We start from the raw sequence: 23,747 nt of genomic DNA, 5'->3' as shown, positions 1-23,747 counted from the left end.
CATGAGCATTAAAACGTGCAGCCAAATGTGCACAACAGGTGCACACACACAGACACATCCCTCATTTCCTTCACTGTAATCAGTCTGCATCAGTCAGAGAGTATGACTGAGCAGACAAAACGGACTGAGATTGGAGTACACTGAAGATACTGTACATAAAGTAGAAATACGAAGGGAAGCACACAGAGATATTGCACACCCACTGCACTATAACTGATTCCTACTGGGGGGCCAAGCACGCTGATACAAAATGGGATTTTTTATTCCAATCGACCGTCCAGATTCTGCATCATTTGGTTTCATCTTTTGAACATCAGCAGTAATAACACATTGACTGGACAAAAATATTTTATGCATTACAAAAATAGTCAGAATCATTATTCTTCAGTGCGTACTGCACAATGCACAAAGGAGGAGTACAGGTCTCTCACCATAGTCTGTGTTTTCAGGTTCCCAGCAGTTTGACGGCCAAAAGTATGGAGTCTGAAGGGAAAAACAGGTCATTAAGTAACAAAACTAAAAGACACTGTTTGAGCGTACAGCTAACCACATGGTGTTTTGAAATCAAAGCATGCACTGTCATGTGAGGTGGGCACGCAGTCAGGGCCCTGCATCTGTCACAATAAAACATTTTGTTGTATAATAGGCTCTGCATAACGTCCAAAGCACATAAGCTCCTTTTGGTGAGCGCTGAGAGCAGACACCAGTATGAATCTTGACCCTCCTCGGGGCAGCACTGTATGGACCGGCCTCGCATGAAAACCGATTACACGTGAAGAGCAAAGTGAAGCCTGCTATGAACACAGGCAGCCTCAGGCATTGATTTATTTTGGTTAGTTCTGTGCAGCACACTTGGGGGAGCTTACTGAAAAATCACTAAAACTGTCAATCCCAGTATTGACATTCAAAAGGATGCTTTTTTTTTCTTTTTTCATGAAGCCTGTAATAAGTATGTGCCACAGAAACTCCTTATCATTGGTTTGGCTCCAGCACATCACACAGAGGCACTTTAACAGGTTATTTCTCTGGCCTATTCCCCCATTTATGGATTCGAAAATTCTCATGACTGCAGCTAGCTATTAAGTTATTTGGTATATCACGAGACAAATTAGAATCAGAGCATCCCTACTGTTCTTACCTGAAACCTATAGAAAGTGCCATCATCTTTGAGAGTGAGGACGTGGTCTGAGATGGGGAAGAAATAACCATGTGCAGCCATCAGAGTTCCTAGGTGAAGAGCCTCCACTGGGAGAAAACACAGACAAAAAGTCAATTTACAATGTGCTGTACTGCTCTTTCTGTCAGCTCTTTCCCAGTGATATTGCACACCAGCACATACACTTTTACTTTCATGCATATAAAACATTCACACATGCATCAGCATCTTCTGAGAGTGTGTGAAATGAAATGGCTGTGGGCAGGAAGGTTTTGTTCCCGTATAGAGAGCAGATGAGAACATTTCACAAGTTTAATTCAACAACACTGTCAACTGTCGTGCAGTATATGGCTATTCTGTGCTCTCAGAAATGTGTTAAAGGATTATTATAAAAGAGTGAGATGTGGTGGGGACTGAAAAAATATAGATCTTTAATCAGTATTTTAATATATGTGTATATATCTTTGGTCTCTAGAAAGAAAAAAGATTACTAATATCTTTACAACCACTAAATTATGATCTAATATGCTTTTCTAGCTTAAAAAAAAACCTAAAACCATCCTGGTTAGCTTAGCTTAGCACAACAAGAACAGGGGAAAACAATTAGCCTGAATATAAGGCTAAAGCTAGCAGTCAGTTAGCCTAGCTTAGCATAAAGAGAACAGGGGAAAACGGTTAGCCTAATTATAAAGCTACAGCCAGCAGCCAGTTATCTTGGCTTAGCTTAGCTTAGCGCAAAGAGAGCAGGGGAAAACAATTAGCCTCAGTGTAAGGCTACAGACAGCAGACATCTTCTTTTAGTTTAGCTTAGCTTATTTTAGCACAAAGACGTGAAATGGGAAAACAGCTACCCTGGCTCTGTCAAATGTCAAAATCCGCCTATGAGCACCTCTAAATTTTACAGACTAACACATTACATTTCTTTAAAAGTAGTTTCAAACAATCCCCGTAAAATGGTGACTTGTCATTTTTACACGTCAGTTTTTCTAAGGATTAACCACACATGATATCATTGTTAAGCTGGTGGGTGGATTTCGTTACCTTCTGTCAGAACCTGGGTGGCTGTTTTGAGTCTTTGTGCAAAGCTAAGCTAATCACCTGCTGGCTGTAGCCTTATATTTAACAGATATGAGAGCAGTAGCAATGCCATCATCTGACTCTGGCCGGAAAATGAATGAGCAAATCCTGAAAAATGTCAGACTTTAAGGATGAAAGTGATAAGGCCCTTCCTTAATTGAAATTCTAATTCATCCTCTCTATAAACTCTCTTTATTCACTTTATACTGAAGTATTAAAAGATAAATCTGCTTTGGAATCTCACTTTATCTCACCTTTCATTAAAAGAAGATTCTCTGATTACCCTGCAATCAATAGTTCCTCATCACACACCCTGAGCTAGCATGCTGTTTCTTTTGTCCCACAGCTAATTAACTTTATTCACTTTTCATCCCCTGGTATAAATTGATCTTTGACAAAATGGCCAGAATGAACACCACACAGCCTGAATTAGGAGCTGCTGCTTTAATAGACTTTGCTCTGACAGAGGAATCGGCGGGTCTCCGTTCCAACCAAACAGCCCAGCAGGAGGTCTCGCTGATTAGCCCACCTTCAGCCAGAGAGGCGGAACTCATCAGTCAAATCACCTGGTGTTGTGCTTGGTTGGAGGGAAAACCTGCTTCCCTCTGGTGCTCCACAGCACATGGTTGACTGTCCCTGATTTAAAACCATCAGATAATGAAAACATGTAATCATCATCAAGCGTGTGTCTCGTCTGCCGCCAGTTATTCCCTGCTGCTCTCAACCTGTAACCCCTTCATGGTGTCGACGTCTGTGATTCGTGTTGACTATAATGTTTTGATAATTGTCTCTTATTGCTGACACCTTTATGTCATCGTGAACAATATAGGAAACAGTTCATTTATATGCTGTTTCATACACCAGCTGCAGTACAATTTGATTATTTATTAGGTTTTTTGTGTAAAGCCCAGTGGAGGCTAGCAGTAAACTGTGATCCTACAACACCAATAAACTAACAGACACACATTTTGCAGTGCTTGACGTGGTCTAAATAAGCAGAGAAGGCATAACAGGAGATTACTGAATGCATGCATAAAATATGCACAAATCTGCTCCCTCACTCTCTGACACACACACATCCACATGCACTGGGTGCGTGTGTGTGTGTGTGTGTGTGTGTGTGTGTGTGTGTGTGTGTGTGTGTGCATGAGATAAATATAGATTGGTTTTTCCTTTAGCTCTGAGGTGACTGTCACAGCTTTGAGAGGTCAGGATGCTTGTCTTTATGCATGTGTGTGTGTGCACGTATGTGTGCCTCAGCTCCATTTATTAATAAATTATGACTCATAAGTTATTTAAAGCTGTTTACTTACAAAGACAGCCCTTCCTCCTTTCCTACTGTATTATTTCTTACATTGTCATTGTCCCACGTGCATATGTATAATTTACTGTGTGTTACATTTTGGTTTCTTATTAAGTTAGAAGGAGAAAGAGTCATTTTTTGTCGGGGAGCTACAGGGACGGACTGTGCTTGTGTGTATCGTCTGTCCATGAACTACAGAGGAATTCAAGACAGACATTTACAAGCCAAAATCCACTCATCCGTATACTTTTTCACTTATTATCCATTCAAAAATGTCATTTTCTGGATCGTTATCTCACACAGGATGAATGTCAGATGAAAGTAAAGTCAGCAAAGTCTGAAAAAATGACATCCAGGACAGTGCAGTTAGAGCTTGCTGTCACCCATTCTTCAAACGCAGCGCTGAGTGTCTGATGGTTTTCACACTCTCTCCTTTTGTTGAAGTGAAGCTGAGGGCTGCTCGTTTTAAGGATGGATGTTGAATGCCATCCCCGCGTACAATATCTGATACAACAGTTTCTGCATTGCCTGCTTCCTCTCTTGTTTTACTTATTTCGGATTTAGGAAATCAGCACAAGCTAAAAGGCAGATACAGAAAATGTGATAAAGCTGAGCAGCTGAGAGCTCATTAAGTATCCAATGCAAAGATTTAATTTCTCTAAGTGTATAGAAATAACACAATGGGCACAAAAGAATAAATGTGAAACTAGAAAATCAGACTAAAAGAAAGATTAACCAAGATGGTTTTGTTGGTGATTTTCTAGAAAGAGAAGAAAGATCAACTCCTGGTAGCAAGGGAGCTTCTGGCTTCCATTTAACACATCGCAGGCTTTTCTTTAAGCTTTGTAGCTGACTAAACCTTGGACTGGAATTAGTCAAGCTGTCAAGAAAGGCCAGTCTCAGAGTCCAAGGGGAAAACACCCTTTGATTTCATCATATTACCAGCTCTGTGCCAAAAACCCAGCAGATTGGAGTCCTGCCAGTTGGTGTGTGGAAGTATTCTTCCAGCTGAGCTTCAGCTAAAGATAAGGGAAGAGATGCTGTACCATAGTTATATTTTCATTATTGTGGTCTGTACTCTACAGTATGTGCTGTTTGTGGAAGAAGGATCTTTGTTTTAATCAGATCAGCTGTGGGAAGTAAATTTTATACTCTCTACTCCTTTGCATCTCTCATGAAATTGCATTTCTTTTTGTTTCTTGCTCCTTTCCAGATTTTACATGAAAAACAAAAAGAAACCTAAATCATCTTAATGCATCTTTTTGGCTTGTGGCCACTTCCAAAACAGTGTCTGCTTGGAGGTCCTAGCCATCTTTAAGATGTTTATGGGTTGTTAGGAGGTAATATTATCCAATATTTCACATAAAAACAAAATTTTGTGGATCACGCCTCTGTTTTTTATTGCGGTCTATTCATGTCAGAACCCCTCAGATTTATCCTGCGGCCCCCAGCCCGACCCTGGATGGGAACCACTGGACTAAACTGCATGGGATTGTATATAAAGTAGTTAAAATTAGCTCCACCTCAACTTGCTACAGAATGAACATGTTCTTTACTGTTTGCATCAATGCATTAACAAGCTGACGCCAGTATTATCAATTGCAGGGGCCAGTTTTCTGCAAAATTTGTACTTTTACTTTGATCGTTTAAGTAGAGAAGGAGGACTAAGAGGAGAAAATAATGGATTCATACAAATAACATGTGAAACTGAGCTATCAGTGGGACTGGTGAAAGAATGCCGACGCTATTTCATAAATCTTTCTTTTCAAGATTTTATCCATCCGTATGCAAGGGTAGCAGTGGGCAGGGGGGTGATCTCAGGAGACTGAAAAAGATCATATAAAGTGCTCCACTACAAGAGTGACTCTCCAGTCTGATGAGGAGGAGGTTTAAAGAAGGTTGGAGGAGAAAACCAGGACCATTATACAGAACAGCATGCACCCACTCCATGCTGTTCTGATGAGCCACGTGTCCTCCCTCAGAGATCATTTCACCGTTCCCTGGTGTTCCAGTGATCAGATTAGGGCTCTTTCATATGCATTTCACACCCTTAATAACATTCACAGACAGCTTGACTGATAGTCTGACTGGATGACAGTTTTTGCTGATGCTCTGTCGTGTGGTGAATTTGATTTTACCAAGCGTCGTACATTTGAAGCTCCTATTTTTTCATCACCCTAAAAATATTTTTTTTTAAAATCCTCAAAAATTACATTTAATTTGATAAGTGATTCATTGGATTTAATCAAATTAACTTTCTTTAATGAACATAACTTAGTTTCTTCAACATAAATACATACAGACAAATCCAATAATGTGTTTGGGGCATCAGAATACACTGCTTCAAAACTGTGATGACATTTGCAAAATTAAAATAGAAAGACTGTCATTTTTTGCTATAATGATTTCATTCATCTGTCATTTCTGCTCTCTCTCACACAGGTACAGAGCAGACACACACACACAGACACACACACAAAAAAAAAACAGATGCAATGACTCTGCCTCGTTGCCAACAACATGTCAGTCAAACAAAACACTCTCCTCTGAGTGAGAGATTATATCAACCTCAGGAATTTTACTTGTTGTTGTGGGAAGGCTTTAGACTGTAAAAAAGAAAAGTGTCATCTTCTTATCTCAGCTCAGTTTATTCACTTTTTCCTCATACACACACACGCGGATGCATGCACAGATTTTAACAACAACACACACACAGACCACACTCACAAGCATTTCATTCGTTAATTTACCCAGCTAACTGCTATGTGGCAAATAATGATCTGGATACTTAAAAGCTGCAAACATTTTGCAGCAAAAGTCCAAACTGATGTTGTTCTTATGTTGTTTCATTTGTGAAAAAGAAGATTAGAATTTTAAAATTTGGTAATGAACTGCACTATAAACAACATTAAAGATGAATTATTAGTATCACTTTATCGATATTATTGTTCTATTAGTATTATATTTTGAATATTTGTTCTACATTTAATAGACAGACCTGAAGAGCTTTACGGGGTCATAGAATTTATTTCAGCAGTAACAGGATGTCATTAATACCCCTGCAGGGATTTATTTCAGGCAGGTCAGAGGTCAGAAGAGTTGCAGACTCATGCTGAAGCTGATTGGGTTGTTACAGCAAAGCAAATACAGCAAAGCTAATTCATACTGTAAGCGACTGTGAGCGAAGTGATCTGTAGTCCATTAACCCGTCTGCACCTCAGGCTGTTTGTGTTCAGTTTTCTCTTCCTTCATTTACAGGCTCATTGCTACATGTAGGGATGCCAAACAGAACATTTCTAAAATAAAAAAAGGTTTATATTCATGTGTTCAGTCACTTCTGCTGCTTCTCCTTTCTCATAGGGGATGAATATATTAGGAGACTTTCCCACCAGGGTTCCCATCATGCTTTGGGTGATGTAAACAGGAAATGAAAAAGCTGGCATGGACTCAGTCAGTCAGCAGTGGTTTCCACAGATCCCAGTTTAGTCTTAAGCCTCAGTTTAAGCCTGTTGTTAACATTTTGGTGAATCTGCACCGTGGAGAGTTGAGCTGCTGGCTGTTTCTTTTTGTTCTGTAACCACAGATCTACCAACAACAATCAACTGGATTACTTTTGAAACTGCAGAAAAGGAAATATCTGGACTTAAAATGACTTCTAAGAGGATTTGTGGACGTTTATCGGTGATGAATACTCATAAGTACGTAAGTAAAGTTGGTGGTGATTCAAAGTGTTAAAAACCTTATATACTTTTTCAGAGGGCAGATGCTTGCTCAGTTTTGAGATTCCTGATTTATGACTGAAATGTATAATTCAAGGATTGCATACACCGTCTGCACCTCCTCATTCACATTTAGCTTCTCAGTGTTTCCAATCCATTTGTTAGCTGTCTGGCCTGGACTGCACATTAGTGCATGCTAATGAATCAAGTCCAGGCCACCTTAAATGTGGTAAACTGTTCCAATAGTTCCCATGCCAGACAAACCAATAGGCTTTAGATGATCTGTAATGGTCTAAATTGTAGTGACAGTATTATGGCCAAGAGTTAAACATGCAAAACTTTCTGCTAGAACATCTGAAACTTTAGAGAAGAACTTTGGAAGCAGGAATTTGCGTCGGCTAATCAAATGCAGTACTGAATGAAAATAGGATTGAGGACTACAAACATTGCAAAATAGGATGATAATGAGTTCATCTGGAGTGTGTCAGTACATTATCTCTGGCATTCATTTTGCAAAAAAAAAGCTTTAAATCCCCAGTCAACTTTGATATAAGCTCATCTGCCTTTACATAATAAACATGCTGCTATCGTGCTGTGAGCCAAATTAATTGCATTTCACTTTGCTGTGTTTGTCAGCCCCGTCAGGAGTTGTTCTGTGCTGAAGTCACACTCTGCTCACCACCGCAGGGCGATTGGCAGCATGTTTTGTGTCTGTGTGCAAAAAAAATGCACACACGTAAAATTTAGTCTTGAAGGACAAGGAACATCTGTCTGTGGACACATTTTTTCAGTTACAGTTTTTGACAGTTTCGATCAAGAGCTCTGTTATGGTAGAGCACTTTCAATACTGCAGGTGACACAAAATGTGACACTATCAATGTAAATCTGCTTCAGGGAGGGACATGGAATTGCCAGACTTCAGAAACAGACCAGCGAAAATAAGAATTTTGGGCCCGGGTTAACACAATAAGCAGAAGTCAAAGAAGATTTGACTCGTTTTTTGTGGTTGTTTCTTTATTTTTGGCGTAATAGAGATGCCACGAATCAGAAACATCACTGATGACAGTGGTGCTGTCTGAGGCATGAGACAAGCAGAATCTTTGGCTCAAATTTAAAGATCTGAAACTTAAACTTTTAAACAAAAGGACAAAAAAATAAATAAATAAATAAGAAAAAAGTTCATCTGGGCTCAAATATTTCAGGTGTTTTATGATCTGTCTCTGAATGCATTCAAAAATCACACACATATGCTCTGCGCAAAGTCAACACAACCCCCTCACACACAGCATAAAAAAAGCCTTAATGATATAAACATGCTTGACTGACAAACACAGAAAAGGACACACAGATCCTTGCATGCAAATGAAACAACACACAAAGGGATTGTGAGTTGATGAGTCAGCTAAGTATCACAGCTGGCTTCACAATACTGAGGCGCACGCTAGAGCAGACAAACACAGGAATGCACACCCACACACATAAACACTCCAACACCCAAGTAAACACACACCTACAGGACACACATACACCTAAACCTCAGAAGGGGCCGCTCTTCACATTGTTAGCTATACTTCTTCATCACTATCTTTAATGCAAGCAAGGAACCGGTTTGAACTTTTCATATTCATCACGGTCGAACCAGCCCACTTTTGAGTCATTCTGTGTGCGTTGAGGGGCTCGACTAATGATCTGGCAACTCCCTCAAGACAGCCTAGTTCTGCTTTATCTACTGGAATAAAATAAGAATAATGAGAAAGAAAAGAGGAAGAATAACGACAAGAATTGCAGTTTCTGCTTTAGCTCAAGGACATGAAAAGACAGATCAAAGAAAAGTGCAGACTTTTACACACAGTTAGCTAACGGTACTCATAGGTTCCACAGAGGCACATAGGTGTTCCTGTTTGTCCGTGCAGAATAATGAAAACTGCGTTCATAAAGTTGTCTATTATTTGATGGTGATGAGCACTTCTCCTTTCATCTTACCCTGAGAACCACCAGCAAACTTCTTTCAGTCAACATTAATAAAGAGGATGCTAATATTACTGTCGTAGGTTTGTGGTTTCCAAGGTGTGACACTGAAGGACGTTGGAGGGATGTTGACAGGAAATACAATGGTTCCATGAAGTCAGCTGCAATCTTCAGACTATATTTGTGTACATTTTGGCAAGGCAACACCATTAAAAGTATGCCAAATTAGCTATCAGCAGCTTCTTTTTGAAATGCTTCCATGAGCGTACAGACAGTCACTGGATTACTTTGATACTGAAGGAAACTTAAAAACCTGATGGTTCTGAGGCAAATTCTAAAGAAATGTCTGCTTTCTATAATTTATGGACACTTATTTGTGATGGACATTCACGATAATGTTCTCTTCAGACATTGAAAGCAACAATACAAATACATGTGTATCACGTCTGTGCGTTATGATTCGACTGAGATGTGACTCAGAGGAGGAGTGCGACTTTTGACGTAAATTGTGGCGACTACGTGCTAGCTGAGTGAGCGCCTTAAGTGGCTCCATGTGTGTGTCACTTCCATTGCTGCAGCTCCATCTCGTGTTTTTAAAGGGACCAAATCACCGACCAAACTGCAATAATGAAGTTGCTGTTAAAACATCAGCATGCACCTGTCTCTTACACCTCACACAGCATCTTTGCGCCACGTCAATCCCTATTGAAAACCTCCGAGATCAAAATCAATCAATCAATCAATTACCTTGATCTTCAATGTCCAGATTCTTGATCATCCACTGTACAATATCAGAACCTGAAATGAGAGAAAGCACATAAATACAAACCACTGACACATCTAATATATTCACAGCATGCTGAAACACCTTTTTGCATATAGATGTAAATGAAAGGGAAAACAATGACACTCTTAACCTGACCCACCTGCCCTCATCATCACAGTGCATACCAATGCCTCTCGCCTTGCTCCCTGTGGGTGGGTAATAGGCCATCCATTACCAAATTTTCTTTTCTGACACCCTCTCCAAGCTGTAGTCCATTAATATAAATGACCAGAGAGGTACAATGGCATAATGAAGCATCCATTGTGTACAGTAACAACACAATTTGTCTGACTCAGTCTCTGCAGTTGCTATTGTTTGATTTAATAAGTCAATGCATCACGCTGAACATTTCCCGCTGTCACAAACAAAAACTCTGATGTGAACAGTTCACGTCTCAGAGAGGGGAGGAAATGTAGAAACCGAGCAGAAAACAAGGCAAGACACTAAACGTTCAGCTTTTCTTTAAAAACAAAAGATGCAGTAAAGGTCCAGAGATGACTTATAAGTCACCTCTGCCATATTTCTAGACCTGACATCAAACTTTTCATGGCGGATTCCATTTTGCAATTCATCTTCTCCACCTCAGAAACTGAATCATTTTCTCAGAAAATACAGCATACATGCACACATAGCAGCATCCTCTGCCCCCTGGGCATTTTCGCACCCCACCACAACATGTGACTTTGGCACTTTGGCTAAATATATATTTTTCAAGCTATTATTACTGCCTGTCATGCTGACAGGTGAGGGTGTGTTGAGGAGATGAGAGCCACAGAAGGCAGAAAAAAAGGTGTGAAATGGAGACATGAGGGAATTCATGCAGCGAGAAAGTCAGTCCCTGTGGCTGTCTCTCTGTCCATCAAGCTATCTTTCTGTCCGTCTGTGTTTCGTCTCTCTTCATTGCACCCCCTTGCTTTTCGGCGCCCCCACAGCCAGATGAGATTTTCCATGGATTAACATCATTAATACAGCCCCATTTTCACACTATCAAAGTTGACCCACTTTCTAAGAGAGAGCTTAAATGAGATGTGTAAGGTAATCCTCTAACAAGGCTGCTCTCTGAATTGATTAATATCACGCCCATGGACTGGGCTGTATGCGTGTGTCAGAATGTGACGAAATGGAGTGATAAGCATTCATTTCAATAATAAATGATCCCAGTGGTGGTAAATATTAGATAATTGCTGCAGCAAATACTAACAGGATGGAGTAAAGGACATCATGCACAGCTGAGAATGAATATATGAACATATGAAGGAGAAATGGAAAAATGAATGAAAGTTACTGACATTGAGAGATTGTAAAAATCATAACTGTAGAACTATTTGAGTCAAGGGCAAAGACAAAATTAGGAGGAAAATATGTGAAAGTTAGAATACACAGTACGGTTGCAAAAGCTGTAAAAACCTGTAGAATGTGAACGTTCACTGACTTCTGCTTTGCGTTGCATTTGTACGAGCATGAATAGAAAACAAACTGAGTGAGCAGCAGACTTGTTTCTGAGCTATGGCTCTGTTGTTCACTTTAAGGGAGGAACGCACAAGGACACCTAACACAAAATACCACAAAAACACACCGCGGCAACACACCGACACACAAAAAGTATAAGAAATACGAGTACAAGTTCAAACAGATTGAGCACCTGTGTGATTACAAACTTTATAACTTTTGAGATGAAAAATATGCTTCTATATATCTCCATTCGACATAAAAAAAAACATGTTCAACAGTTATTATGAAAAGCACTCAGTATGGGATCTAGATACACCGGTTCTGTCAGCAGTACAGTCAGTTGAGAGCAAGCGCTGTTGCTGTAATGAGTGAATAAATTGACAAGTGAAGAAATCAATGTATTTTATGAAAAATTAAGGGTCTGAGTGGTGCAGAGGAAAAACACACTGCAGCAACCTGGGCTGTATCCCTGACTGTTGTGCTTACAGCTTGGCCAAGTGCTCCACTGAACACAAGTGGCAGTGTTCACAGAGGGGAAGCTGCAGAGGGACTGTGTCCTTGTTGAAGCCTCACAGACTGCCAGGGGAGTTGTGTTTTGGAGGAGATGCTAGCATGAAGTCTGAGCATTACTCCTTAACACCCTGACACCACTTTTGCTCCACAATAATGCTATCTTGACAGAAAGAATTATAATTAATATTCTTTATTATGATGCAGCTTTCAGGCATGTGGATGAAGTTGAAGTATGGCATTATAGTTAAGTATAGAAATACACTGTCCATAGGGTTAAGTGCAAATACAAGCCATCTGTTGCAATGCTGTCATGTTCATTCAGACGTACCTGGCGTGTGCTAGCTGTACTGATTGTATAATATCTGACAAAAAGAGATGAATCCGATCTGTTGTTATTGGCCAGATGTAAAATAAGGAATCAATATAGCTTCCCACTGTTTTTAAACAAAGACAGACACAGATGCAATCTGCACCAAAATGGACACAAACAAAAAAAAAGAACTGTGCCTTAGCTGCCCTTTAAATGCTCGAAGCATACATCATTGTTTCAATAACGTCGTCAAGCTAAATTTCACTATCTAAATTTATCTGCGTCTGGTGTTCACAGGTTGGTGCTCACTGCCAACCTTTTGGGAATCTGTGCTCATGTCAAAAGAGTCTGGATTTGTCACTGGCTGGGACAAGTCAAACATGGTCCTTAGTTAGCAGCGATGGGGACCAGCGATGGCTCTGGCTGGTTGTTGGTGCCCTGAGGCAAAATCATGCAGAAAGAGGAGGTTTGTGCACGATTTGCTGCAACAAGCACTTACAGTGGAAGAATTACAGGAAGGTTTGGATTATTAATCTATCATCAGCCATTCTGAAAACTTTAATATTTTATCAGGATTTGATATTGTATTAATCAATTTTTTAATGAACTTAAAAAGGCTTTTAATTTGATGCTGTAATACCAACCTGTCCTCATAACAAAAGGACTGAACAGGTCGATTGATATGACTCTGAAAATTACATATATGAACATTGGAGAGTTCCAGCAATAGGCGTACTGGACCTGGTGGTTCATGCTGTGAAACAGGCTTAGCGACAAGTAGCACCAAAGCTACTTCATTAGGTTTAGGGAAAAGATCATGGTTTGAGTTTTAACGTTTGTTCCGTGCGTTGCGTTACGTAACTTAAGTATGTAACATGAGTTAAAATAAGCTAGCACTGATTTTCAGTTTCACATCGGACACAAACAGCAGTCTCCTGGGTGAAAGTCCTGTGTTTGTCCATCCACGCCACCTTCCTTCACGTGCAGACTTTCTTGCCCTTTATGCTGTGTCACCTGACTTCCGCCTTTTCTCCCGTCATAATTATTACGACCACTAGAGGTCACAGCCCAACCATAAACATAAATATGGGTCGCAATAACCTGTTTGCGCAGATGACCTATACGGCTGTTTTCCTGGTGAGGTTGGGCTGATAATATTGTACATTTAATTCATATATATTTCAGTACTCAGTGCATTGTTGATTTTTTTTAAATCTTCGTTTACAGTAAAAATAACAGCGATGATGGCGTCCTTCCTCTTAGTAGTGTTTAACTTGACTAATCTATCATTGAGTATCACTCCGGAGTGGATTCTTATCTATTAGTTTGCACAGCTCGGAAATCCAATATGATCCTCTTGACATTCTGGCACTGCTGGTGTGAAATGCAAAATGGACAAATCTCCAAATACTTTCTGTGTTTTGTTTGGCAAGAGGAGAGTACTATTCGGGCATTTAGTGGGTGGGAGCCAAGTGGAGGAGAGAAGAGGAGAGAAGGGACCAGCGCAACAGAGCAGAGATATAAAAGCCTTACCTGAAAAAACACTGGGGATCTTGGTTAGAAAACTTTTCACCGTTCGGATGGGGATGCCATTTTTCTCATCCTGCATGCGTGCTATTACTTCCTCCATCTGGACAACACAGAGACAGAGAAGGAGACGAGGAGGGAAGGGGGAGAAAGAGCAATTGAGAACATGACTATCTTTTTTTACTGAACTTGCCTAGTAAGTGGAGGTTGTGTGTGAGCCAGCCAGAACGAGGTAAACAGATACTAACAGGTTCCTGTGTGGCCTAGCCATCTCCCCAGGGGACAGAGTATGAGGCTAGGCAGTTAGTGACTAACAATCACTGCTGTCAGATTTCTGCCTCTCCTCTGACAAATCTCTCTAATTTGTGTCATTTGTCACATAAAACTGCCAGTAAGCTGCACTTATTGAATTCTGCAGCAGCTATTGCATTTTGGAAGTCTAGCAATGAAGTTTCTTGTCATTATCCATCACAGTATATTTATGTCCCAAAACAGCCACACATCCAAACTTTGCAGAACTGAGAGGAAAAATCATAGCATCACTCAAAAGACATGTCAGACACAAATGTTTTGTGTTCAGCATTGAATGAGTTACACATTTGAACCAAAAGCTGCACTGAGGGCGAACAGACACAGACAGACAAACATCCAAACACACACACGTCACTGAGACAGAAATGTACTGGGAGTTGTCTCAAGGGCCTGGCAGGGCAACACACAGCAGCCATGTTTCCAAGAACGCACAGAGGGGAGCAAAGCAGAGAGTAGAGCGTGGCCCCGATATGTCAGCTGGATCAGATGCCAAGAGATGTCCCCAAACTCCTCCCTCCGTGTAAAAATATACACACGGAAAATATGTAGTTCAACAGCCTGGCAACACACTAATGTACTACATAAACAGGTACACGTGTTGCTTTATATCGCTCCACCTGCTCTGTACCTGAGAGGTATTCACTGGGGATGGTCATTTTCCTGTTTTGTCAGTTGTAGTAGTTCTGTCAAGGTTTATCCATTTTTAACACAGACAGTTAATGATAGTATTATTACTGAAAGCTTATTCTGAAAAGAGATGGTCATGAGTGTAAGGTCTCAGGTTTAATTAATTAAAGTGGGATTTTTGGTCACAGTGGCTGAACTTCAAAATTAAATGGTTTGTGATTCTCATTACAGTAATGCTGTGGCAGCAATTTGTGGGGTGGTCGACCCTGTAAATCTTGATTCAGTCAAATATTTTGTTTGATGAAATCTTAAAATCAATTCTAAACCTCATAGTGAAGACAAGCAATATTAGGTACAGTATTCTGATAGAAAAAGAGCATTGATTAGTTTGTCAAGGTCTTAAAAAATACACATTTTTTTGTTTATGTTTCTCCACCAGACAACCCCTGTATTTAAAAAGACTATTTAAAAAAATATGCCCAAATTACACATTTACAGTACAGACAAGTTGCCCCAAATTATTTCAAACAGTCTGATGGTAATAAAAAGGATATTTGACTTCAATCAGGTGCAGTGAGTTGCATAAAGTTGCCACTTCCACTAGATTTGGCATGAAATCAATGTTATCTTTTTCCAAAAAAAAAAAAAAAAGAAAAAAACATTCTCCAAAGACAGCAACAGTGAACCCAAGATAGACCCCTGGGGAACACCACATGACAGGTGAGGGACTGTAGAAGAGGAAAGGGCCGTTCTAAGATAACACAGGAACCTCTGTTTGGGAGTTACAGTAAGAGCAGAAACAATCAAGCCAAATCCTTGATTGCAATTCAGTTTTCTCAATCATCTGTTAATAAAATGTTTAAACATATAACAATCATGTCCATAAAGTCCAAAATAAAGCCTGTTGCCTACCATCAAATGTTACAATGAACATCTATCTATCTATCTATCTATCTATCTATCTATCTATCTATCTATCTATCTATCTATCTATCTATCTATCTATCTATCTATCTATCTATCTATCGCTAGTTAGACAGCTATGTTACGTAATGTGCTGTGCTGTGTATTGGTGTCCTTTTTATCTGATTACACACATACTCACACATAACTTCTAACTTAGTGTGTGGTGTCTGAATGCGGTGACTGTGCACTGCGCTGAAGTGTTATGTGGCTCTCACAGGTCTGACTTCATGGTTCATCCCCCTCAATTTTCTTTCCTCACCATCTTCGTATGACACATTCACGACTTATCCGTGGAACTCATCTGGGTAGAGCTAACACAATTCAAATAAGCCAAGTCTGTTTCAAACAAAGGTTCAGTGTGGGTGAAAATGAATTTCTGTGGCCATATTGGTGAAAAAAAAGCTGAGTTTGACTTGCAAATCTGTCACGACAAGGGTTTAGCAGTTCATGTGCTAGCACTGTAGCATGATGTTATAAAGAAAGCTTGTAGCTAGCCAAATACCCTGGAGCTAAAATCCTCCCAGTCAGTGATCGGAGCTTAATTGGCAGTGATGGAGCACAGGCAAGTGCTGTAAGTAAGGAGCTGCTGGAGGAGAGTTGAAGGGACAGCGAGACTGAGAGATGGAGAAATGAAAAGAAGCAAAACTTGAATTTATGACAAAAATATTACTTTTCAGTTCATTTCGGTGTGTTCAGCACAGATGTGCTGCACGATGCAGGTCAGTGATGTGCCTGAACAAACTGTTGTAGTTCACCCATGTTCACCAACTATACAATTCTAAAAACAACAGAAATTTCACACAAATATCAGGAAAAATGTTTCTGGCTATCCGTTATTTCGAAAGTTTTGTTTCCATTTTGTTGTTTATTGGTGGATTTTTCTTATTCCCACACATAACTGATTGTTCTGGACAGGCCCCTCCTGATACCAATGTCATTAATGTACAACAATGCCTACAGCCACAAGGTTGGATTCATGTTTAATAAGTGGCACCGCTGCAATCATAGACCTCCTCTATATGGTTTAATAGTCATTCTGCGACATGCAGGAAGTCACTGACTAAACTGAGGAGAGACAAGGCAGGTTGAAGGAAGAAGGGTGCATTTCAAGGAGAGACTTTGATCACAGCATAATGGAGACTGTTGAAGTTCAGGAAATGTAGACATCTAACAGTTTAAGCATCAGAGGGTGAGATTTTTCTCTGGTGTTCCTCAACCAACACCGGTTAAAGTTAGAGTTAAAAGATTTGTTTCAGGAAGAAACTCAACCGTTCTAAAATCAAATCAAACCCATGTTAAAATATCATTATATAATTCAAGCAAGTCATCCAAAACTGACACTGAAAAACAAAAACTACCAGCATTCACATGGCTTGCTTTTATGCGCCGCATGCATCCGTCTTTTTGCTGTTCTTAAACATATCTCTCTAAATCAATCCTTAGTGTTTTCGGCTTATCCCCGTCGAATAAGAGTGCCTTGTAACGCCAAATTTCTCTCTGTACCTGCGTATCACTGTCTTTCCCTGAGAGTTAGCTGGCACTGTGAGACACAGAGCAAACAAGGACAACAGCAACAGTGATCAATACTTCACACACCCTCTCCTATCTCTGCAAACCCTCACCGCCTACACATGGTAAAATGCCACCAGCGTGAATATTCAGGATCTAAAGCTCTTGAAGTCGGATGCTCTCTGGCTTCATGTTGTGAGGATGAGAGGAAAGTCGTTTCCCACAAGAGAGCGGGAGTCTCTCTCTCTCTCTCTCTCTCTCTCTCTCTCTCTCTCTCTCTCTCCACCCCCCACCCATCCACCCACCCAGAGCTGTCTGACTGCGTCTGTGCAGCCTCTTAACAGATAAGAGTGAGTGTTTTGGCTGCACAGTGTGAATCATTGAATAATGATGGCACAGGACTCAGTACATATGAAGTGACTAACAAAAGCTCCGGATATAAGCGCACACTGAGCTCCAGCACACGGCTCCAGGCACTTCAAAGACTATCGCTGAGGGCACTCAGGGCGCAATCAGAATGTTCTGAAGCACCATTTGGAGCAAAAAACATTTTCAAACTGGGTTTGTAAATCAATGCTGGACTCTTAGATTTCTTTTTAGCCTTTGTTAAGTGCACCATAAGTCCTTTATGTGACAGGCGAGGTGATAAAAGAATCATTTATTAGAAAGGTTCTATCTTGAGCACGTCAGGACGGTGGGATGTTTTTAGGAGGTATTTTCAGCGGCTGTAATGTGTGTCCTAAGAAAGTGACCGCCATTCGTTTTCCCAGCAAGAAAAGAAAGGATGAAGGACAAGGGAAGGACAAAGAAAGGACAAGGAAAGGACAAGGAAAGAAAGAAAGGGAAAAGTTTTTCTGGGGGGGGGGGGGCGCATCCTCCTTGCTTTCAAAAGGACCGAACTGCCTCCCTCTTGTCAATCTGCCATCCCTCTATCACCCATGAGGTCACTATTAGGCAGACTGTTCTATCTGGACTCAGATCTACAAGAAATAGATGATTGCGAATTATTACATTTTGACAGAACATTTCTGTTTCAACTGGCTTTAACAGCATTTCTAGTCTTCACGACACTGGTTTGGTGGCCTAGGGAACTCACAGACCACGAGCATGGGTTGTAAATCATCTCATGTGATGCTACGCATGGGACAGACGAGACAAGAATGGCAACAGCTGGAGAAATAAGTGAGTCAGAGAGAAGTGATTTCACATGGTATGCTCTAAAAAGAGAAAAGTGGACAGTGAAAAAGGGCTTTTAATCAAGAATAGACCAGCATGTCTTATATGTTCCAAGACTGTGGTGATTATTAAAGGCGGCAATGTGAATGGTACTGAATCATAATGAAAGGTAGACATTATGATGTCTTGAGGATTTTTTTTGTCTAACCAGACCTCCTTGAATTTTATTGAAATACCCTTGAACATAGGACTGCAGGCAGCATTGCCAGCTTTGTGATTTTGTGGCCGGAATGGCATCAAAAAGAGCAGGAGGACAGCTGACAGCTTGACCTTGGTGTATTTTTCAAAAAGAAAAAGGTGAGAAATTAGCTTGGATGTGATTCCTGTCCAGACAATTAAATATGCATGAAAACTGACTCATGTTAGGTACAGATAAACTCAGCATGTGGACACAAAATATTCTATAAACTATTTAGCTACGACAGCCCTGTGGGGAGCTGACTATGACCTTGACATTTGAAGTAAGCAACTATATGCAAGCCATTAAACGCTCTTTTGTTGATCATGATTGTGCTGCACAACCTGCAGGTTGCATAAAATAGTTTCCTGCCTTAATAAATGATGCTGTTCGTCTCTGGTGTTGACCTAGATTTAAGTGATGGAAAGAAATACTACGTATATTTCAAACAGCGATAATTAGATCATTACCTACATACACTTTAAATCCCTTAAGACAGGCGAGTGTTTGTAAGAGACTAAATGACCTTGCATTTAGTCTCTTTGTACGCTCTTTCAAATGCAGCTTGTCCTGGGAACTCACTCATTCACTCGGGAACTCATCTAGAATTCAAGCCAGTTTCTGTCTTTCTGTGCACTGACTGCACTGCTGAGGAAATTAAAAGCCGTCCTATTCTTCTTCTTCTTTTCCTCCCCTCTCCCTCGGTCTCGTTGCCTGCTCTGTGACGGGTGAATGTTACTGCATCAAGATGCACGGGGAGAATGGTATTACATCGACGGTGTTATCTGAGGACAAGTGTGTCTACATGCGAGAACAGACATCCCTCCCAACAAATATGCACATCGCAGAGGAATACATGCATCCACATACGTGCGCGCACGTGCGCACACACACACACACACACACACACACACACACTGTACAGATATTCCCATGACACACAGAACACACAGTGATTATCAGTCACATTGCAAGCAGAGCATATGCACCCTGGCAGAACTCAGAGATGCATGCACATGTGCACACACAAACACACACACACACACACACACACACACACACACACACACACACACACACACACACACACACACACACACACACACACACAGACAGACACATATTATGAAAGCTTATGAACCCAGAAGGTGGGGGATTATTATATTTTAAAAAGCACAACATCAAAATAGGTGACTCCAAGCTCAAGTCTGGCTGCCTAAGGCAGTGAGAGAGCAGCCTGAATAGAGCTTGCGGCTATATAGCATGACAGCTCGACTAGATAAAACAGTCTTTGCAGTTGCTTGATCTCATTTCCTTCTGAACTGCAGTCCTTGGCTGCATGGATGAGGCAGAACCTGTGGCAGAGTCTTAGAGATAGTGTTTCACATTTTGTTTGCCCTAAAAAACCAGCAGTACATCCAACATACAAACCAGATTCAAGGTCAATAACTTTTAACAGGATCAATATTATGACAACAAAACCAGCTCAAAGGTCTACACTACAGCTGCATTGTGAAGTGATATGTTTCCACAAATGACTCAGACATCTTTTCTAGACAGGCTGGTTCATTTGCATATGGAGCCAATCCAAAAACAAAATGTTCTTCATGCCATACTTTGGAGGATAATGGTAGGACACAATACAGGCAGAAAATGTGATGCAGTGCCCTTCCAGTGGAGAAACTGCAATGCAGGGCCCTCTAGTGTGCCTTTCCAGTGGAGAAAGCCTGATGCAAGCTCCTCTAAGGTGCCCTTCCAGTGAAGAAAACATCACGCAGGTCCCTCAAAGGTGCTCATTCCAGTGGTGAAAACATGATGCCGTGCCCTCTAGGGTGCCCCTCTGCTGGAGAAAATGGAGTGCAGTGCTGTAGAGGCTGCCCTGCATGCCTTTAAGTGCCCCAGTGCCCCAACGCCTGTCGCTGGAATCCTTTTTATTTTTTTCCCCTTGCCCTCAGACAACCTGAGTTCACCACTGGCTGCATAACTTTGCCTCTCTTCCCTGCCTGTCTAGCCCTTACCTTTTCTATCTGCATACAACGATGATATATTCAAATGGTGCTGCTCCTCTCCAGTGCTGACCTAGATTTAGGTGATGAAGAGAAATCTCAGTACCTGATGAACTCAAACACCTTTTTCAAACAGCTTTAATTAGATTATCACTTCTTATATAAGCTCTAAATCTCTGAGGACAGGTTAGTGTTTAGCTCCAACTGAAGGACTTTCTTTCTCCACTCATACATACACATACAAGCGAAACACAGGAGATATGCTGACCGGAGGCATTTGTACTGTAATGGCCTTTGTGAGACAAGAGCACTTTGCACAGGCACGATGGAGCTTTTATATTCAACTAGAACATTTAAATCAATCACATAACAGCACAACAGCACAATAAAACAACTGAAAGCCCTTACACCAATCTTAATTATTAAAGTAAAATTATTCTAAATATATTCATAGAAAGTAAAAGATGAATTAGTATCATTACAGTGTTGATATGATGTATGCCCCACATGCTCATATGTCACTGCAGGCTGTCAGATAAATCAATCCGTAATATTGCCTAAGTACAATATTTTAATAACTCTCCACGATTTTACATAAATACAACTGGGCTCCACAATTTAATCTATAGAGTATTTGGCTGTATGTGCTATTCAGGCCAAAATAAACCTAATGATTAACAAAAGGGAAACAATTTATCACAATGCATACATTTGCTATGGATTATGTTAATACTCTTTATGCATGATATTGAGTCATTACATCATTGAGAACAAAGCTTTATGATGACTTAATGACAATGCAGAGATTAAAGAGTCCTATGGCAATCAATATATATATATATTTAATTAAATTTTAGAGTCAATTTCCAGCTGTCAATCTTTAATTCAAATATTCACTGCAGATAATACACTTGAAATCCTACGCCCATGGCATGACAACACCTGACTACAACCAGCCATTCATATATCAGCTGTCAATACAGTACATACTCTGCATACTGTTACTACACCATGACTGGACCGTACAACAAATACCTGCAATTTTGCGCATCAATGGGAAGAGTCAGATCAAACAATGAACATGTTGGCTCAACTCACTGGCTGCTGTCCATTAACATGAACAAAACACTGTTTCATTACAGGCTATATACAAACAAAGTTAGTCAGACACCCAGCATGCACCTGTGCAGCACTGCACCACTTGGGCATTCAAAATAAAAATGACCCTGCAGATAGGTGGGGGAAGTTATTGAGCTCATGCTGACAAGGTTGTTGAATAGATGCCATGAATCTTAAGTCTTCGAGTTACCACAGCAACACAGTCTGTGACCACTATCACAAGGACATCTTTGGCAGCACGCCATCGCTCATTCATAAGAGTGAAAGAACGTGGTCGTGGGGGTAGCGTGGGGGCGGGTGTGGAGGGTGTAAATGATGGAGAGAAAGATGGACATTGTCTAGAGGAAAAAGAGGAAACACTTTTTTGATTGCTGCTCCTTTGCTTCTGTTCCCATCACATATGGTTTACTTGGATTTCTCAACTTTACTTGCGTTATAGAGCTTAGCTGTATGATACACTGTATGCGATACTTAACAGTAATATTTAGTTACTACTACTAGTTCACAACTATCACAGTACGGTTAATATTATTTTAAAGGTATACTATTTTTAAGAAAAGCTGTTGCCCACTTTTCGCTACGGCTGTATGTAACAGTTATGTTCATTGCTGATTAATATACCATTTAATCTCTCCATTAATTGATCAATTGTTTGGCCTGAAAATTTGTCACAGACGTAAAACTAAACCAATCCATTAATTGCTTCAGCCCAAACCCAGAGGGAGTGTATTTGTTAAACATAAATGATTCAGGGTTATATGGTGGAAAAGACTCTGATACGCAATGAGAGAAAATCTCTTTGTCTTGGCAACAGATGGTCACGCTCTACTTGCTTTGCTCACCTTTAATCTTACATGACTTACCCTGATTTCTAATCCATCCTATGTTAAATGAATTTCTCTCGAGTTTCTTCCTTTGTACTTACGGCTGCCTATTTTGCATTTCCATTGTCTCTATCTCACTTACACGTATCCATCCAACCCTTCATTTCTCATACGCTGTGGCTCTCAGATGGAGAACGGACGACAGTCTGTTTCACAGCAGGCAAGGATCACAGAACATGAGGAACAGATGCCCAGGTGACAGCACTGCCTGGTGTGTAGGCAATTACTCCATCCAACCTGAAGGTTTATTCCTATATGCTACGAGGCAGATTTGGCTAACCAGTGATTAGCCATTTAACAACATCTGCAGTTTGGTGCTTGATAAGCACTGCTTTCAGTGGCATTCATCAATACACTTCTGTCTCTGTGTACACAATCAAGCTCCATTGAGCCATCAGTCAAATGAAGCATCTGTTTCTTGGGATGTCACTTCACTGTTTCACACTTCAGGATGTTCTCTCACTCTGCACATTTGTTTCCTCTGTCGTCTTTATTCTCCATTATATGTCACTTGTAATAACATCACATCATAGAGCGTACAGTATAAAGAAACCTGAGGAATCCAAATGTTCCTCTGCCATTTGCAGCTCATGTCTTTATCTTTTCGGCAAACTGCAAAGATCTATGAATTTTTTAGATGATAATTATTCCTCCTCGATGCCTCCTCTCCCTCCTCACACCTAATATCATTAATGTGTTTCATAATTTACCAGTTGGTACTGCTTTGTCCATTATTTCCACAGAAGACTGTGATAAGATAAACCCGATGCCACTGTAAAACAATCTTGCTCGCGGCAGCAACGGCAGCAGTTTTATAATAAGCAAGCTCTGATGGACATTGAAGGATAGATGGCCGTCTTACTCTAGACTTTGTTTTTTGTCTTTTGGATGATTACAAATGGATGCAGTCAATAATAATGTCCCCTCAGCTTTCAAATGCTCCTCGAGGTGTGACCGGGAGCCTTATAATGACTTGATCTGATTTGGTCTGATTTGCTAATGGATGAAAGTGAGACTGATGTTTGCAGGCAAACAAGAAGATCTTTGATTCCTTGTGTG

General features: G+C 40.5%; 1 protein-coding gene across 1 annotated transcript in view; it reads right to left on the bottom strand.

Annotated features, from left to right (window-relative positions):
- Nucleotides 1–23,747, bottom strand: part of rgs7a (regulator of G protein signaling 7a) — a 51,170-nt gene that overhangs the window by 9,979 nt on the left and 17,444 nt on the right. The window contains exons 3-6 of the mRNA XM_070977515.1: nt 13,858–13,954; nt 9,971–10,021; nt 1,139–1,245; nt 432–483 (exon numbers count right to left, since the gene is read on the bottom strand). Coding sequence (XP_070833616.1) covers nt 432–483; nt 1,139–1,245; nt 9,971–10,021; nt 13,858–13,954 — 307 coding nt within the window. The remainder of the gene's footprint in view (nt 1–431; nt 484–1,138; nt 1,246–9,970; nt 10,022–13,857; nt 13,955–23,747) is intronic.

The sequence above is a fragment of the Chaetodon trifascialis genome, chromosome 13 (genome assembly GCF_039877785.1).
Source record: "Chaetodon trifascialis isolate fChaTrf1 chromosome 13, fChaTrf1.hap1, whole genome shotgun sequence".
NCBI classification, from domain to species: domain Eukaryota; kingdom Metazoa; phylum Chordata; class Actinopteri; order Chaetodontiformes; family Chaetodontidae; genus Chaetodon; species Chaetodon trifascialis.
Note: the sequence above shows the minus strand (reverse complement) of the source record. Positions and strands in the feature narration are given on the sequence as shown.